Raw genomic sequence first — 20,245 nt, 5'->3', positions numbered from 1 at the left:
TCTATGAGAATTCAAACAGCTGCGCTAGTCAGAAGAGTGCAACTTGAAGGCAAAAGAAGTAGTAGTCATTTGATAACTTGTGGTGTGGTATAACTAAATACCATAATCTTTAAAGGACCATTTTGCCCCTACTACCAATTCATATGTTGCAATGATGTTTCTCTTCATTTCAAGCTAATTCTCATTACACTTAGAGATTGATATCACTATATACTATTCACCTCAAGACTGGTGAATGTCAACCTTTCAAACACAAATTCAAGACGTTTATTTATCAGAAAACCAAAGTAGACAACCACAAACACACAGAAATCAGATCATTCGTCTTTAAATTCTCTTCTTTTACTTTATGTTTTTGAAATGTTCCCTTTTTCAGCAAAAGTAAAATTAAGCTACCCTAACTTCAAAATTGAAAGAAAAGAAAAAGAAAGAGGGAAAAGAAAGAAGACAATAAAAGACGTAACTCACCCGAAGCTTTGGGACCCTGCTTCTTTAACTTAGACTCATCATCACCGCTCTCAACATTCAAACGGGCTTTGCTTTTCCCTTCACAAAAGCCATTTTTCAAACAATTGGCAGGCTTTCTAATAGGCCACCCCAATTGAGCTGGAGAAAAAATATGAGCACTCGATCTGCTATCACTGCTCGTGCTTCGGCTGCTCTCACTTGACTCTGTCATAGAGCCACCACTAACCGACTCAAACTCATCATTCTTCTTGCTCTTCTCAGCTACACTTTCCATCTTAAACAACAAAAGACGACCCGAAAATGAAAATACACTATTTCTGTTCAAGAAAACACCGGCCTAGCCTGATTTCTACTGTTTGCAAAATGGGCTTATCAAAACCCATTAATCCCGCTTCCAAGATTCAATCTTTACCGCTAGCAAAGAGTTCAAAAGGTGAAATATTCAAAAAAGAGACGAGTTTTTGAAGGGCTTGGAGGGTGATTCGACAAAGACGGCTTGTGGGCACACTGATTTTATTCTCTGTGCTACCTGATGCCGCTGTGTGTAGTAATGTAAGAATTTGATTTTCAAGGTTGTAAGGTAACTGCTGACAAGTGCCAAAAAGGGCCAACGTCCATTTTCAGGCTTTGGGACTCCCATTCAAAATATTCATATTATAATGGAAAAAGATCCATAGCCGTAGGGGTGACGACGTATCAGCCCCAATGCTGCTGCTTTTACAATTCTACCCTTTCTCGATTTTGAGTAAATTGGGATTAGATTTCATGCGAATTAGGATATGGATTTAGAGGGCGTTTGGTTATAGTTATTTAAAAACAAAATTATATATTTTTACAAAATATTTATTTCTAATAAATAACATCTAAATTATTCAAAACTTGCAAAAAGTAACTCTAATTCGATATATTAATATTTACATGCATGTAAAAATAAAATAAAATTTATCGAAGTTTATAACTATTCAAATTACCGAACTTCTTAATTAATAATCTCAACTTCGCAATTCAAAATATTTAGTTGTAATCAGTACCTCATTCTCATTTATATTATTTAGATTTTATTCACACACATAAATATAGTTTATCAATGAACAGCATATTGCTAAAAACGCAATAATTATACATAACATGACCGATATATTGTATTCAATATACTCTTTGTGAATAACTTTATTGCAATATTTTCAAGAATATGTTGATAATTATAGTAAATATTGAAATAATTGGTCATGGATTAAACATGATTATTAGTAGCTAATTATAGGATTAATGTTGAGAGTGAATGTATGAATTGAGTTAGGTTGAGGGTTGATGGACTTTAAATTTGTTGGGGCTTGCATCGTTTTAAAGATGGCAACTACTTTGACCAAGGATAATTAATTCAAATAAGATGTTGGTTCCTTCTTGCATACTAAGATAGTCGACTTGTCTACGAAATTACATTAAGTAGTATTTATTACTACATTGTGTCGGCAAATATAAGTTATAACTTATAATTCATCATTTCCACATATTTAATCATCGTTGTTTCCATCCTTTATGTTGTAGTTTGTGTACTCTACTTTATTCTGACGAGGGCTGATAAAAATGAAATAAAAGTATTTTTCCTATACAGATTTCAGAATTATTCTGAGTTCAATCTAGTCCAAAAAAAATTTCCATGCAGATTTAAGAACTATTTTTAGATCAGTTTAATTTTAAAAAAAATCATTATATCAGGTCAGTAAACAAATCTCGTTTTAGGTGTCTGAAAATTTCGGCATTATTAAGGTTTCCCAGGTGGAGTAGTTGGAGGGCATTCATGTAATATGCCTTGCCCAAAAATTGGCATATGGACTCTTGGCTATCCTATTGTCAACCAAAATAAGGACCGACAACTCAATTCCATGTCAAGAAGTGGAGTGAGTTGTTTAAGTCATACAGTAAAATTAGGCAACCCAAAAAACCACAGTACAGTAAAGTGGCCTTCTCCAATCTCCACCAAAATAAACAATTGATTTACCTACGCTATTAATCATATTCAGCCTTATCAACCAAACTAAATAAACTCTCAAAGTTATTATTACATAAAATATTCTCTTAATTATAAGATTACTTGGATTTTATATGCACATAACATTTATACATAAGGAACGTGCAACATGTGGTGCAGGACATATTTAAGGTACAACGTTTGAACAGCAACAAAGGTGGATTTTTGAGACTTACAATGTTTTGGTTAACAAAATTCCTAGAAAATGTTGAGTGGTATTTGGGACATGAACATTTAACATAATATAACTGATTTGTTACTTATTACATGCATTTAATTCCCTACTATAATTTTCTACTGTCATATTTTTTGGATTCACTTCTACTATGATTTAATAGGTTGACGTCATTCACCTTAATAATTGATATTCTCCTTACCAAAACATATAATGTCTATAATTCGTAGCCTTAACCCAAGTAGGTGAAATTTAAGAATTAGGTGATCTATGGCTCCACATATTCAACTAACTCAGAGACCCCACATCACATCTATGGAATTAAATGGAAATTTTAATTGTATTATTTGTAATTTGTAATTTTATATTATTTTTGGTTATCATTAGGCTATTTAAGCCACAAATAATTTTTTAGTTTTTGTATATTAACTGAACTAAGCTTTGCGGTGTTTTGTTATACGAGGAGAAGTGAGAATATATGTGTAAATAATAGAATAATCTGATAGCTAGTGGATGATATGTCGTTTTATTGAAATAATGTAGATTTGTATATTTTAAATAAATCAAATGGTATTAAATATTACTATAGGTAGTGGCTAAATATTAGAGTTAAGAGTGAAAAAGTACGGCAAATGTTAATTAACTACTACTGTATAATGCAAACGAGTTTGAAATATTAGCTACAATAAAAAAATAATAGCAAATATTATGATTATAGTTAGAACTGTGGTAAAAGTTAGCTTTTTATATTGATTTTGTTTGACTCTAGTGAATATTATTGATTTATCATTATTAAATTGTGGTTATTTAAAATATAAAAAATAATTTATTTTTTTTCTAGTGTTGTGAACAAAGTTTACTAGGCATTAGACGTTGGATTGGAGCATTTTAGGCAAGAGTAAAAGAATTTCTTAATGCAGGCAATTCTAATGATGGATAAATCATGTCATGTATGCAATTTATTTTTTTTTAATTTTTCGTCGATATGTATACATCAAAGTAGCATAAATTAAATGTGCATCCGACATACATATAATAGTTGATAGAAGCAATTCAGACTTCAAAAAATAATTATTACCCCTAAAATTGACCAATCCTAATTAAGAGGTTCGTATTATTCATAGTGCAGGGTCCACTTTTTCGTGATCGACCAATCGTGAGAGCTCCCAAGTACAACCCTATTTTAGGATGATTATATAATTAATTTTTCATTGCTATACAACTTAATCGGTGAAATTTCAGTTATACTTTATTTTATTTCTTTAATTTGTTGTGAGCCTATTTGTATTGGCTGAAAATAATATATGTCAGATAGAAAATATGAAAAAAGTTAACTTATAGAGTTTATTTTTGGTATTTTATCAAAAATTTTGAACTAAATATTCTCAAAAAATTACGTTAAGTCAAAAGTAAATAATGTTAAATACAAAATATTCAGAGTTTAACGTTGTGGTTTGAATCTAATGTATCAATAAAGATAAATATAAAACCTAAAGGCATAGGAGATTTTTATATGAAATAAGGAAAAAATAATATTGATTCAAAATCCAATGAGAGGGAAAAGCTGTATTTGAATTTAGTGGAATTCAATTTTGAAAAGCATAAGACAAAAAGAAATGACTTATATTTCAAGCAAAACTGCTATATCAAAATTGTTTTTGTGTCTCTTTTAAGAGAAAGTTACCGTTCCTTTAACTCATCATTGCCCTCTTTCAGTAAAAGGAGTAGTTGTTTTTGTTTGAAAAGAGAAGGCAGTGACAAACTATTAGCCTTTGTTTTTTTTAAAGGAAATAGACTTCTTCGGATGGTCGCTTTGTAATTCATATCCTTCATTTTAAACTATTTCCTGTGTTTTTAGAATAAATAAAAGATCATTAAGAACTTTACTTTTTTAAAAAAAAAATAATATGGAAAGTTGATAAATAACTTAGTATACACTTTATTAATCTAAAAATAGATAAAAAATACTTTTTCTTATGAGGCAAAATAGAATTCAGAGAGGCTATTCAAATAAGAGCGTAAACAATGCTTAATGTGTCTCTTTTGTATTTATATATGTAGGTTTAGAATATTTTTTACTATATAAAAAATATAAATTTTATATACGATGACTTGTATGCGTGAGGCGAAATACGAAATAAAATGAAAAGATTGATAGTTGTTCATTTTGCCCCCAAAGTTAATGCACAACAGAGAGACAAAAGATATATATGTATGTGGGTCCATGTTTTGAGATGGGCTTTTGAGATGAGCTTGACCCAAATCTCATTTTACAATAATAACACATATCCAATTAAATTTGGGTTGGATCCGGACTTCAATACAAATCCAAATCCAATGATGTCTGGTACACATAAACAAAGGGCTAGAATCCATAATTTTAAAGTTCTATTGCTACAGAAAACATGAAAGACGAACAATATACATATATAAATACCATTGAAGAAAAATTTCAGCACAAAAAGATGAGAAAATGAGAGGAAGTACATTCTGCGAATATTTGAATTTATTTTTAGGTCGTTCCCGAAATGGTCCAAAACTAACCATGTATATGTATTTGGATGAGTCTCTTGCAAAAATTTTGGATTTTTTTTTTATTCTTGATACAGCTTGCGATTCGATTGCTACCCTGTCGCATGAGATATTGTCTGCTCTGACTTCGTATGAGTTTCAGGGGTTTGTTTTGAAAATGCACCTCGCTAGGAATATAAGGCCTTTATAAACCACTCAAACTCCTCGTTTGCAACTAATATGGCTTGCCTACATCATTAGCCCTCCAGACGAGGGGCTCGGGAGGGGCATATGGCCTTGTCCCGCATATGGGCCCAAATAATGTGGCTTGCAACTTGATCGGTATCCCATTGCGCGAGGTATTGTCCGCTTTGACTTCATATGAGCCTTACGGTTGTGTCCTAAAAAGGCGTTTAGCTAGATAGATGAGGTATTGGGGTTGTAATTCACTCAAACTCCCCATCTACAACTAATATAGGACGTTTACCTATATAAATTTTGGATCATAATATTTGTCAAAAAGTATCCAAAAACATAGAGTTATTTAATTTTTTATTACCAAAAATATATATATATTAATATATTTATTTTAAATATATTTATATAAATATGACGAGTTGGGATTTAAAATCCCGACTCGCCATTAAAATATTAAAAAAAAACAAAAAACGGGGGAGTTGGGAAATTGAATAGTTGGGATTTTGAATCCCGACTTCAAGTCGGGTTGCCGTCTCAAGTGCCCCACTTAAAAGTGGGGCACTTTATATATATGTGTAAATATATATATGTATATATATTTAAATATGATATGATATATATGTATATATATTATATATTTGTAATATATATGTTTATATATATATGATATATATGTATATATATATTATATATTTGTATATGTATAATATATATTATATATAAAAATTAAATCTCGACTTAGGTGTTTTCCTTTTTTTATCGTTTAAATAAATTTATATAATTTAATTATGTATAATTAATTTTTAACAATATATTAAAATACGAAAATTATAAAATTAACATTGCATTAATTCAAAACATTACAATTAAGGGTACAAATGTAATAGTGTATTTATTTGGTACAATTGTTAAAAATTACAATATTGCACTCGTTCAAAGAGTACAAGATATTCAGATGCGTTAGGCACTCTCAAAATACACAAAAACTTTATGGATACTCTCAAAATACACAAAAACTTCATAATTCACCACCAAAATGCAAAAAATTGACCCATGAATAGATTTTTTTTAAAATTATATTAATAAATTTAATACGATGGGTCAATCACTGGCCGCGGCGATTGTTAAAAATTAATTATACATAATTAAATTATATAAATTTATTTAAACGAAAAAAAAGAAAAACACCCAAGTCAAGATTTAATTTTTATATTTATATACATATATATAATATATATTCTACATATATAAATATATAATATATATACATATATATCATATTATATTTAAATATATATACATATATATATAAAGTGGGGCTATTTAAATATATATATATTTACATATAATATATATTTATATATATATATATATATTGTATCGAGTGAGGTTAACACCATTCTATTTATCCCTTTATAAGTACAAAGTTATTACATGAGAACATTAAACAGGGATAAATTAGAAAATATAAGTAATGTTTTTTGGTAATGTAAGTAGTTTCCATCCAAATTTTAATGAAAGAGAATCAAGTGTAACAGTAAATTTTTAGAGGGACTTAGGGTAATTTTAAAACTTCTCTGAATAAAAATATAATTTCGTATTTTTTAGAAAAAAAATTAAATGTAATTAATTCTAAAATAATTGCAACATTTAACAAAAAAATGTTTTTCACCTTAATAATATGTCTTTGTTTTCTTGTTCTTTATGTGGTGATTGACTAATAATGTATATGTCGTTACTAATGTAAAGAATGTCGACTTGCAGTTGCCGTATTGGTCAATGACATGGATGCGTATCATGAGAAAAATAGCGGTGAAGGGAGTGCTGGTTGATTGTGTATACATATATATATATATATATGTTTTATATCTGTATAAATATTATATATAATATAGTTATGTTTTTTTTTATATAATTGTATAAGTAAAATTAAATTTGGACTAGTCAGTGTCATCATAATTGTGGTGGATTCTACATATATAGTAATTATATGAGAAAGGGCAGACATAAATTGGGAGATGGGCAATGATTCATGTGCAGAGTTGGGGGGAGAATCCTAAATTCTGCAACTGTCCAAATATACAGAAAAAAATCCAATCAGTTTCCAGTCAGACAAAACAAGATTTGAGGACCCCTATTATTACTGATTTGTCCTTATCATTTTCACGAGGATACAGATCTTTATTCCACATATACATACATATCTCTACTTTACTATAATTGAAAAAAATAAAACTTTTGATATTTTTAGTTATGAATCAGGTATGGGCAGTTGGGTGGTTTTTACTCATGCAACTAAGACTTACAACGGATGGTAATTATTCTATTTGTTAATATCACGTATAATAATTTATGTGTATAACAACATTTAATCACATTCAGACATAACGTGAATTAGGTTAATTTATTATGGTGAGAGTCTATTGGTCTACATTTTCACATCTTATTTGAGCGGATCACGAAAATATCTTCCTTGCATTTTTAAAAATTATCCAAATAATTATATTTTGCTGGATATACTAAACTCGACTTTGGAGTATATCCATTAATCCCTATTCATTGAATTAAGGGAATCCCTAAATTTGAATGAATTCCCATAAATATGGAATGAATGGGGTCAAGTTCTATAGAAAATAATAAAATTCTTAAACTCTCATTTTGAACTATATTTTATAACATGATAATGGAGTTAATATGATGTGATTTTGAAATTCTTAATTCCAATATTCATTCTCCTCAAATTCAAATTCTTAATTAAAATTTTATACTCAGGATGGCTAAATAATATGATATGTAATCCTTTTATGTAAGAAAGGATAAATTCCATCAGAGTCCTTTAATTTTTTAAGTATTTAAAATTGCAATAAGATGAGATAAAGTAGTTAAGTACCAAAAAATTATGTCCTAAAAATAGATTCGGAGTAAGAAATAAAAAAAGCTGACCATGAAAATTTAAAGAATGAAAAGAAAAGTTGAGAAGATGTGCATTCAATAAAATTTATTGATTGTATTGTGGAATTCATTAAAATTGAATGATAGTATGGTAGCCGTACTAATAAGATAGGACCAATGGGTGCAAAGGGAGTTTTCAGCCAATATGCAGCATAGAATAGCACCCCACCGCCAACCAGAACAAAACACAAAAGAAAATGCATATTCAGAGCAAAAGGTACAACAGAACAAAGCACCTTCTCTTCTCTCATAGGTCTTTTTACTCTTTCAAATTATTAAAGCCCATACCCTTTTTCTACCGAAATTGCAACAGAATGAAGCGCCATTACTTGCAAACATCTTCTCTCTCATGCTCGTAAAGGTACTCTTTTCCCTCCCTCCCAGATGAAAAACCTTTTTTTTCAATTTTATTTTTTGTGTGATTGTAATTTTGTTTTTGTGTAATGTTCTCTTGTTGATTGTTTTAGGTTGCAATGAAATGTTTCTTTATTGGTTTCGAATTTGCGTTTGATTGTTTTACCTTCTTATGAGCGTTGTTGACTTATTCTGCGCGTAATTGATCTCTGTGTACAGATTTTGCTTGTTGGTAAGTAGTTGATGAATGGATGATTGACTTTGATGCTATGATTGTTGTTGAATGGTAGAAATTCTTGAAGATGTCTTGATAATCTCATAGATGGTAGAGAAGCTGGTTTCTATCGGATTGAGAGGAGGGTTATCCGAGATGGGCTGTGGGTTTGATTGTTTTGAGTTCTTTACTTGTGGAATTCTACACCACAAACTACATAGTTATAGGGGCTGGGATTCATCTGTGTGTATAGGACTGATTGGAATGAACTGTTAGTTAAAGTAGGACTTTTTGAGGAATTTGATTCACAGTGAAAATTCTTTTCTATGCAATTAATGAGTGGATTTGTTGATCTTCTGAAAGCGCATGGAACTGTTCCTTTTGGCAATGCCTTAAATTTTCTTTTAGTTCAATTTCGAATAATTATATTCATGTTTGATTTCACAAAATGACAGTTCATGGCATGAATAGCAACTGAAGTGTGGTCTATTTTCATTTGCAGGCTCTACTTTAAATGCAAAAGCATTTTGCCTTTTCTGCTATCAAAATTAAGAAGTTGGAAGATGATTGTTGTTGTGTCCATATTTAGCGAGTAATTTAGTTGGCCAAATCTCGGGTCATTTTGAACTTCTACAAAGAGGCTCCACAAGTATTGCTGAGATCAATAAAGTTGTAGTGCTATTATTGACTTTTCTTTATACATACTGAAAGATGTGGTCTATACATCTCCTCCTGAACAAACTTTTGAAACCGGATGAAGAAAATTTTGAAGGTTCAGCTGGAAATCACTTTAACTTTGTTGAGACCTACTCTATTGAAGAATCATCAAACAATGGCAAGCATGAAACTTCTGTCTTGTCCCACTTCATTGAAGTAAGTCTCGTATTTCTTTCATTGTCTATGGTATTTCATGTATTATCTTCTTCAGAGTGTCGCGGAGCTCCATCCTAGTTTCTCATTCAATGCAGCCGTACATCAATTGGTTCTTCCTCTATCATTTGATTTATGTTTGTTGATGCTAGGTCCCTCATATAAACCAACAGCACACATGGGATTGTGGTCTTGCTTGCGTTCTAATGATTTTGAGAGCTCTTGGCATCTATGACTGTAACATTCAAGAACTGGAAGAGCTTTGCTGTACCACTAGGTACTATCTTTTGATAAAACATTTAAGGCTCAGATCATATTTATATTCTTGCAAATTCTCCATGGTTATGCTTTCTGACGAAATCAAGCTGAACAAGTTATAGTCTTGTGCTGTTTCTCTGTTCTTTTCCAACTATCATTCTCCGTTCTTGGAAGAACTAGGAAACTTGATGAGATTCAACACTTGAACTTGACAAAAGAGGAAATCTTATTTATCTGGAAGTTAGTTTTGGATAACCTATGGTATGTTGATATCATAATTCCGCAATGTTAGCTGATACAAGATGCCCCTTTAATCTTTTCATATTGCTGCCAAGTTTGCTGGCTTATTCTGATTATTTCTTTAAATCTGACTAGATCATGAAGACGATGGACCACACCCAAGTAGGAAAACCTAGTGCTACCTTAAACTTGTCACTGGAATGTGCTTGGTCAATATGGCTCGAGATCTCTAAAATAATCACGGACCACAGATAATTTATTTTTATTGAATTATCTTGAAGTGGAGCTTGTCCAATCTTCTAATAGACCAGCATAGTTAAATAGAGCAGGCAAATTTAATATAGCCATAGCGTAATGTTCCAATTGTTTATCTAATTCCATTTCCAGAAATTCGTTTTAGTTGTATTATCTTTTACTGTTTTCCTATGCTAATCCATTGTACAATATGTGAGACATAGAGACGATATAGTCATGCAAATGTTTACTGATTTGAATATTCTTCTGATAGCCTATTACACTGTGTGTATTTTCAGTATTTGGACTGTTGATTTAGCATATTTGCTGCAGAAGTTTTCTGTAAGATTTACATACTGCACAGTTACATTAGGAGCAAATCCAGATTTTTCTGTCGAGAGATTTTACAAGGTAAAACATCCATTCTTATTAAAGATCTTTTTTATGTGGGTCAACTATTTGATTTCTGAGTTACATTGGCTGGATCCTGAAGAATATATTTCAATTATTTTAATGTGGTCAATGATATTAAGGAAATGTCAACTTTTTCATCCGATGTTTGTTGAAAGGAAGACAGTAAGAACCAGAATTGGAAAATAAACGAGGAAGAGGACTATTCTGTTCTTTTTATTTCTTATGTAGTTTTATGTATGACTTGTAAACCCAATGGGGTTTGCTAAAAGTAGTGTTTTCTGAGTGCATAATCCTGTTGGGTCGTTATGCATTGATGAACTTAGTTGGATGTAAAATTTCGGATGAAAAGGACACTTCCTCTCGCTCTTCCACTCGTCCCACCCCCTTGTCCATCCTCTCTCTCTCTGTTCCTGTTTTGATATCGTTCCTGGGCAATCAATTCCATTTACGACTGGTCCTTAATGATTTTGAGCTGTTTTTACCAGAAACTGGCTTTGTTGACATGATTTACTTGTTTAATTAACAACTTATTTAGAGTTACTTTCAATGTGAAAAGATATCATTTTGCAGGACCAATTGCCTAATGATCTAGTACGAGTAAATATGCTGTTCCAGGAAGCGCGGGAAGCTGGAATCGACATAGAGGTACAATCTGTTAAACTAGGTTCAATAATTATTCTGTTCATTCATCCACTGACTGTAAACTTATGGATGCTATATAGTATATATATACTGTAGCATTGTTTCTATTCTTCATTTTCATTTAACAACTTTTTATATATTTCAAAAGTATGTAATTGATGTATGAATATGTAAATATTTCCACACTTATCAATTTCCAGGAGGCTTCCAGGATAAGTTTCATAAAAGTTCAGATGTCCTTGGTGTGAAGTGGTGTTTCAACCTAACCAGTTTGGTGGTTAACATTATTGAACTCTTTGGGACTTGCTCCTTATCCATTTCCTGCTGGCCACATAAACAAAAAAAATATTATCACTGTTGTGCCATTAGAAATTTCATCTTTCAACACCTTAAATTTTATTTTAGTTTCTCATTAAAATTTGTAACACAGTTTGGGAAACAAATTCTGACCATTATTCTAGAGCTGTACGCATAATTTATCACAGTTGATGGAAGTATTTATCAAACTCTGCTTGAGTTACAAAGGACAAGGACTTCCTAGTCCATCCCACTATTTGCAGTTGATGTTCAATTTGCTTGTGGCATGTTGATAATGATTATATCTTAAGGAACTCTTTCTTTTTTTTCCCCTGTTAAGCTTTTTTATGACTGCACTTCCGATTTCCTGGTCTTGTTTCTTAATTCTTTTGTACAAGTATTCTGGTTATGTAGTTCTCTTGATTTTGCTGATTCACTTATAAGGTCAAACCTTATAGTTTACTTCTTTCTCATTCTTCCTTATCAGTCTTTCTTGCCATCTTCATATTGTTGCTTTTGGATGCATGACATAGTTTCTCTTCTTTACAGTGCAGATCAGTTAGTGCCAAAGAAATTTCTGACTTTATCTTGTCTGGAAAATATGTTGCTATTGCTTTAGTCGATCAGTATAAATTAAGGTATGTTGTACTTGATCTCTTTAGATGTTAAAGTTGGGTAGTCTTGTTTTATTTCTCCCTTTTCAAGTTTCGGTTCACTGGAGTGACCCCCAACATGTTCCACTACAAGTTTGTGTGTGTATTTTGTCAAAAGTCAACAATACTAACTGATCTTCCTTACTTCTCATAGTTTGTCATTTATCCATGCAGCATTGTTATTTTCTGAAGTATAAAATTATATAGATTCTGAATCTTCTCTTTTTCCTGGATGCAGTCATTCGCAGCTAGAGGATGCTTGTGTTTCAGACTTCTATAGTGGCAGCCCAGGCTACACCGGTAAGAATGATGTGTGGTCTTGTATGTTTTTGCTCTTCATCTGGTTGTAAGTTGCAGTCAGCTTGTGCATGTGCTTGTTGCGGACTGCTGAAAATATTGACTGTATGATAGAGTCTAGCTCTAAGGTACAGCATCAAATTCATTCAGTTATCTGATCTTTTATCTTCATGCAGAAATTCTTCTGGAAACTGGATGTTTCATGACATTAATGGTTTACTGGAAAAGTTGTTGTACAAAGGGCTACTATTGTGTTTTACTTGATCTGATGTATTCAGTAAAATCCTCATTACAGTTTAGCTAAAAGTTTCTTTTACCTTATAAGAATAGTGCCTGTAGCATGATTCACTTATGACTTTTTCCAGCACGAGCATATGCAGTTCAGGACATGTATTTAGATGTGAATTTCACATCCTTGTTTCTTGTTAAACATCTCAGTTTTTGTTTGCCTCAAATTCTCACATAATATTGTTATCTGAGGTATTGCATATGAACAAGGGATTTTTCTCAATGGTTTCTTCAATTAGGTTTCTTACATGCTGACTTAGACCAGTGGCCCCTGCAGGTCACTATGTTGTTATTTGTGGCTATGATGCTGTTACCAACGAGTTTGAGATTCGAGATCCAGCCAGCTCAAGGTCTTATGTTTTTCCTGCATCTCTGCATAATTTTATAGTTGCTGCTTGTTTCAGTTATACAGCTTTTTATTGAACTGAATTTTCTAATCAAAATTTTCTTGTAATCGCTGTACACAACCACAACTTTTTGAGTTCGGATTTACACAAAATTTATGATAAAGAAGCCGTAATAGAACCTTGATCGAATTGTTACTGAAAATCTTCAGATTGGTAGGTTTGTGATTATTTTGGGTCCCAGTGTCAGAAAGTTTGAATATAATGACTAAGCTTGTTAAACTTTATTCAGCTTATGAAGTTTGTTTTGCAGGAAACATGAGAGGGTTACATCACGGTGTTTAGAACAGGCCCATAAATCTTTTGGTACCGATGAAGATCTTTTGCTGGTAATTTACAAACTGTGTAGCTTGTTCCATTTGCAATATGACCACAGTACAGGAAAACAACTTTGTGAATTAGCTGTTGATTTTGCTAAGTATTGCGTGTCTGCAATTTTCTGCATTGGTTCTCTGTTGCTGACGAAATGAACTGTTCCCTTGATCCGCATTGCTACATTGCTCAGTTTACAATCTCCAACTAAGAACATAGAATGTGTGCAGCTGGTCATCTTCGCATTTGTTATCCATGAAAGTGGTGTCTAAGAATGTTGCATCTTGTAGTTAAGCAAACAAAACCATGGGAAGTTAACTAGGTATTTGGAGCTCGGAAAACATTACTTGTGGACATCCCACAAATAGGAATGGGAATATTTAAGTGTCAACAGGGGGACTGCATGCAATCACTGATGCTAATTCTTGTTTCCTCAAACTGATTTCTTGTTCTAGTACTTTTACTGTAGTTCTCAAAGAGTTTTGTTCTAAATTGGTCCTTTACAATGTTACAGTTCGGCCCGTTTCAAATCGTATCTATATTGTGTGAAATTGAACATGGAAGTTGCACTATCCTTCCTTCCCAACACTGCAATTGTACCACATCTCACCGCTTTGTAGACCATTTTATCTCGTTACCTTGTGCTAGTCTGGTGCTTACATTTTCTTGATCATATGAAACGAAATAAACACTAAATGGCAACAATTCCACAGCGACGCACTTTTTTGATGTATGAATTAGAGAGAAGGCATTTACTTATGATCTGTGTGTTAAAATTGCCATGCAGATTTCTCTTGAGAGGGGAGGTAGTGAAAGCAACCCTTCAGGGTTCTTTTCCTTGTGAAAATGTTATTGCTTGAGGGAGGAGTCAATCAAGACAACCTATAAAAGATTGTTTCCTCGTGACATTGCTTGTTCATTCCTATGCGCATATCACGCCGTCTCTTCTTTACCTGTACATGACTGACTGTACATAGTCTCTGTGATGTAATGCTTCTCCACCCTTTGTTGTATTCATCAGCTATAATTGTACTTTATTACTGTAATTAGATACTTGTATTTCATCATCCATCTCACAGTGCTAGTATCAATTTTCGATTTTAATGTGACCAACCCAAATCGGGGCCCCTGTACAAGCCCAGCCCCCGTAGATGAAGACAATTAATTTTTTCACAATCTTCTTGCACCACAATTATAAATTTGGTTATGATCCAAAATAAATTTTCTCACAGTATTTGTGTAGGAATAGGACCCGGGCATGGTTCAAACTTTGAATTTCAACGTTTCATCCCAAATTTGGGCCTCACAATTCATCAGCCGTTGCATTAAATACATTAGCCCTCAAACTATGTACAGTCATTTTAGGCTCAATATTTTAATAAATTGAGCAAATATATTATGGTAAATATATATAATATAAGATAAATATTGAAATATTTAATAAAATTCAAGTTTCTGACCTTAAATTTGCCTATAGCACCTTAATTTTAACTACTATACTTAGACGTTAATGGTGGTACAACAATTACTTAGAAGATACTTTATGGTAAGATGAAAGGGTAAATTCTAGCTACCTTTCTTGATATGTGGTATAATCATGAATATTTTATTATTATTTAAAAAATTATAAAATATCTCCTTCAAATGAAAATTATTATGTATTTCTTAGACGATGAGTTAAAAATTACTATTTCAATCTTGCTGATTTTTTTTTTTTAAAAATATATTACAAAAAATAAGGTGGGTAAAGTAAATAATCCATTGAGAAATACTAATTCATAAAAATATTTTATAAAATTATATTTTATAATTTAAAAGGACGTTTGGGGTAATATATCAACAAAGTTGAATGAAAATCTATCAAAATGGGCACGTAGTTAAACGACATTAAAATTAGAAGGATATTTGATAGTTATTCAAAAAATAATAATGCACTTATAATTACATCAAATTTTAGGAGAGATAGTTGTAAATTAGCCAAGATGGAATTAGAATATTTCAAATAAATTAGTGGTGCTTAATTCAATAATTTAGATCAAATATAAGAAGATCGATAATTAATAATTTGTCATCGTAAATTGTTGTGGCTAAACAATTTTTTTCATGGCGTTGCAACTTGTAAATATATTTAATTATTTAATCTCATTCACTATTATCAATAAAAATGAAATAAGTGTCGGCTCATCAGAAAACAAACCTACTTACAATTACATTTACCGAGTCATTAATTAAAAAGAAATAGCTAATAGAAAATAAAAGGGCAAAACAAATGAATAAAATATGTGTTGTATTTTTGAGAAAAGAAAAATATATTTATCGTGGAGTTATTATTAGCAAATCTAGGAATTAGGGACCCACTAAACTTACAACAATAGATGTTGTGGGCATCACATGTCCTAAAACCAAATATCAAAATGATCTGGACCCAATGCATTCAACACCATCCACCAAATAATTCCCACTATATGTTCTATATTTAAAGTATGTAAATAAATATTATTATTATTATTACATGTTGAAACAAGACCCACCAGCTCTTTGTGAGTGAACGATTGCATTATTAATAATTAATATTAAATACCTATAATTAATTAATAATTAATATTATAACAGATCCATGATTATTATTGAAATAGATTAATACTCATATTTTAGTGGAATTCAAATCCATAATCTCTTCAAAACTTTGCTAGTTAAATTGAATTTTATTAATGAAAATAATAGTCGTAATTATTATATTTCTATAAAAATAAAAACAATCTTAAGATATCAAGCAATGCTTCAATTATTCAAAAAAAAAATCAAACATTTATATAAAACTGGAATTTAGTCACATACTTATAAAATTTCAATGTTATTGGTGTGAGTAATAAATAGTCAAATTATGGGACTTTATTAGAGTGGATAGAGGGGAGGGATTAATTAGAGGGAAATAAAAGAGGATAGTGGAACAAAGTACATACATCCATCCGACATAATGCTTCTTTTTTTGCTTCAACCAATGAAGATATGTCTCTCCACACACACACACACACCCATAATTTTAGCTTTTTCCAACATATTTTTTTTTTACTTAATGTCATAATGTCCAACTTATACACTGTAATAATTGAATACAATCATTCATTTTGCTTTCCCGCATGTACATACCTCTTAATTGTGTTTCCCCTTATTGGATATGGACAATGCTAAGCATGCTATGCTACCTATTATTATTATTCTAAAAATATATAATACGATTTGCAACTTCATCGGTGCCTTATTATTTCTGCTTGTTCTGAAAAAATGCATTGCTTGAAAAATAAAACTTTATAAGACACTCAAATTTTTCGTTCTTAATCAACGTGCGATACTTATATATAAAAATATAATCTTTTTTTTTTTTAAAAAAAAAACCCACATCAAATCAAATGAAAAAAAGAAAAAATATGGAAATAGAGAAACAATGTAAGGAAGAAAACCCTTTTCACTCTCTCTCTCTCTATCTACAAATTTGACGAGTGGAAGTAAATACGACGATGTAATCAATAATTTATGGGAAAAAAAAGTGGATTTAGGCGTAAATATTAAAAAATAGTTTGTGCCATACATCTTGAGTCTTGATCTAGAACAGGAATAATTGTTTGCCGGGTACATCATGTGCGTTCGTCCATTTCCACTACTTGCAGTCTGCAGATAAGACAAGCGTGGATCTAAAAATTATAGACAGGAATACAAGGTTGTGATGGAAGCACATAAAACATGTACCCGTAAGATTAATACAGTTCCAAATGGGGCTAAGCATCTTACCTGTTTTTTAAAATCGTCACTCTGTGGAATGTTCATAAACTTCAAAACCTAAGTACTTCAGCTCAATTCTTCCAGCTTGTACTCTCTCCCATTATTATGCCTTCATTTTTAACTCTGTTTTTCTTTTCTTTTTTTCAGCCCCACTCACACCCACATTAAAGATATGTGCCCGTCAAGTTCTATGTCATGAATTCGAGATCTTAAAGTCCAAATTCCTGTATTGCTGGATATGTCTTTATTCATTAGAAGAATTATAACACTTAACACAATTAGTTTTCATAATTAATAATTAATAGTCGTAGCAAATAAAATTTGAAGCCAAAAGAATGCTCTAGTTAGGTTTGAAATGTTTTTCCTCCAAATTTCTTTGAAATTAGATAAACTAGGTATGTCAGATGTTTGTTTCAAGTTTAATCGAATTATATTCTTTACAATACCTACCAAATTTTTGAATAAACCATCAAATAATAAAAGAATGTATTATGATAATAATAATAATAATTTAATAGTTTAATATATACTTCAATATAATTAGAATACTCCATGTATAATTAATCTGTGCCTGTTTAGTTGAATATAATCAAATTAACATTCAATATAATTAGGAAGTGGTTGTATTAAAGGTCAAGTCATGGTGGGGGAATGCTGTGTATACAACTTTCAATGTCACCCACCTTATTTTTTGTTAAATATTAGAAGATGGAACATTGATGGATTCGTACGATATGAGTAATATTTTTAAATACAGTAAATTGATATAAGTTAAAAAATTTGTCTTCTCATTTTCTTCGGGACGTCTCACATAAAATTTAATCTCAAAAACAAATTTTTCAAGAAAAATATAATTTTAATCAAAAAAGAAAATGATAGGGATTATTGAATTTGAAGATACAGATTTCAAATTTTCATCATAATAAATATTTTGATTTCGCTTATTGAAAGATATGCTAATAGTATTGAATAATATAGACAGTATTGAATAATATGAGGTAACTTAAAATGACCATCATCACTTGAAGACAACAATGTAAATACAAATAAAAATTTACTCTGATAAATGAAAAAAGAAATAATATTTATTTTGAGAAGTAAAAGGAATATAGATTTGTAAGCATAGAAAAAGTCAAAATCAAAGACAAAAAGCATTTAATAGTGCATTTAATTATAGGAGTGTTTGGAGTAATGGGAGACAGCTGAAGAAGGGGTGTGTGAGTGTGAGTGTGAGTGTGAGGATTGGAGGAGGAGTTGAAAACGACGTTTGAATGAGAGAGAGTGTGTGTGTGTGTATGTGGGCGGGAAACTCTTAAGAGAGACAACCAGCTTTCTCTTTCTCTTTCTCTTTGTCTTTTCTCTTTCCCGGCAAACGAAGCAACCTTCAATCAGAATGTATGAAAAAAGCAGTACTAAAATTGTTTGGAGTGTGAGTGAGTTTTCCTTCTTACTACAAATGCCGCGGATGACTGCACATCACCGCCGCTGCGCGCATCACCGACCATGCTCATGCCAATTCCACCGGATGCCCTCAATTGCTAATTGTACATCTATTCATCAAATGCCGATTTGATCAAGTTGTGGACAGTATGTTTTGACACCTGAATTTTTATGAATATATTGGGGTTTCACTTCTTATGTATAAATTAATTATATTGAAATCGAATTATGCGATCCATATAACCTCGAGCTATCCTGACTTTTTCATCGAAAAATTTTCGATAAGTTCAAATCTAGTAAACCTAACGTCTTGTTGCAAGTCAATTACATCACCCAACTCTAGGATATGAGGTGAACCTCCTCCAACAAGAGATAACAGTTCATCAAAAATCTCGACCCAAATCATATTTTATTTAAATATTTATGGTAAAATACATTTTTCCCCCTTGAATTAGTTGTCATATAACATTTACCCCCATGATAACAAATGTAACACTTACCCCTCTAGTGGAAAGAAATACCACTCATGCCTTGAACAATTATATTATTCTTAATATATTTTAGTATTTTACACATTAAATCATCACCAAATTATTTTTAATTAATTTTTCTAATAAGTAAAGAATTTAAATTAAAAGTGGAGTATAAATTAATATATAGTAGATACACAACAAATATAATATAACCAATAACTCATATATGCTTCTTAGAAGAAATTGACAAATTTATATGCTTAACCAAAAATTAAATACTTTTAGAAAAAAATAAAAAAATATATTTTACCATATTTCTTAAAAAAAATATGTTTGAAAAATCGATATGTAATTACTCATTTTTATCTAAAAGAATAAATACTTAATAACTTAATTTTATTACCAAACTAACAAAATCTTTTCATGAAAATATTTTGTGTATTTATTGTACTCATTCATTACTTAATTTTGAGTCTATAAAAAAAATTGAACTATTTAACTCATAAGCTGTATTTTACTTTATTATAAATAAAATATACTTTTCCAATTAAGAACATTTTAATTATACTTAAAATGCAAAATTTATAAAAATAAAAATAAAAAATTATTTGAACTATATATATATATATATATAAGTAGGGAAAAAAGTGTAATATTTATTAGTTTAGGGGGTAAATATCACATAAGCAAAGTTATTTTACCCAAATAATCATATCATCAAAATAACTGGACTGTAGCA

General features: G+C 30.8%; 2 protein-coding genes across 3 annotated transcripts in view; one reads left to right on the top strand and one right to left on the bottom strand.

Annotated features, from left to right (window-relative positions):
• The window catches only part of LOC105167115 (rop guanine nucleotide exchange factor 5), a gene marked incomplete in the record, with an annotated part of 4,039 nt that extends 2,936 nt beyond the window's left edge, over positions 1–1,103 (bottom strand). Inside the window, 1 exon segment of the mRNA XM_011086690.2 lies at positions 469–1,103. Within this exon segment, the coding sequence (XP_011084992.1) occupies positions 469–742 (274 nt within the window).
• LOC105167113 (protein GUCD1) lies at positions 8,503–14,904 on the top strand. 2 transcript variants are annotated; one of them, XM_011086688.2, is made up of 10 exons: positions 8,503–8,697; positions 9,407–9,777; positions 9,927–10,051; positions 10,806–10,917; positions 11,491–11,565; positions 12,409–12,497; positions 12,751–12,812; positions 13,363–13,447; positions 13,755–13,830; positions 14,601–14,904. In XM_011086688.2, the coding sequence occupies exons 2-10, from the start codon at positions 9,616–9,618 to the stop codon at positions 14,655–14,657; spliced, it is 843 nt and encodes a 280-aa protein (XP_011084990.1). In that variant the 5' UTR covers positions 8,503–8,697; positions 9,407–9,615; the 3' UTR covers positions 14,658–14,904. The 2 variants fall into 2 exon arrangements, with proteins under 2 accessions (XP_011084990.1, XP_011084991.1); XM_011086689.2 differs by having other exon boundaries at positions 8,510–8,697; positions 13,375–13,447.

This window comes from Sesamum indicum, linkage group LG7 (assembly GCF_000512975.1).
Source record: "Sesamum indicum cultivar Zhongzhi No. 13 linkage group LG7, S_indicum_v1.0, whole genome shotgun sequence".
Taxonomy (NCBI): domain Eukaryota; kingdom Viridiplantae; phylum Streptophyta; class Magnoliopsida; order Lamiales; family Pedaliaceae; genus Sesamum; species Sesamum indicum.
Note: the sequence above shows the minus strand (reverse complement) of the source record. Positions and strands in the feature narration are given on the sequence as shown.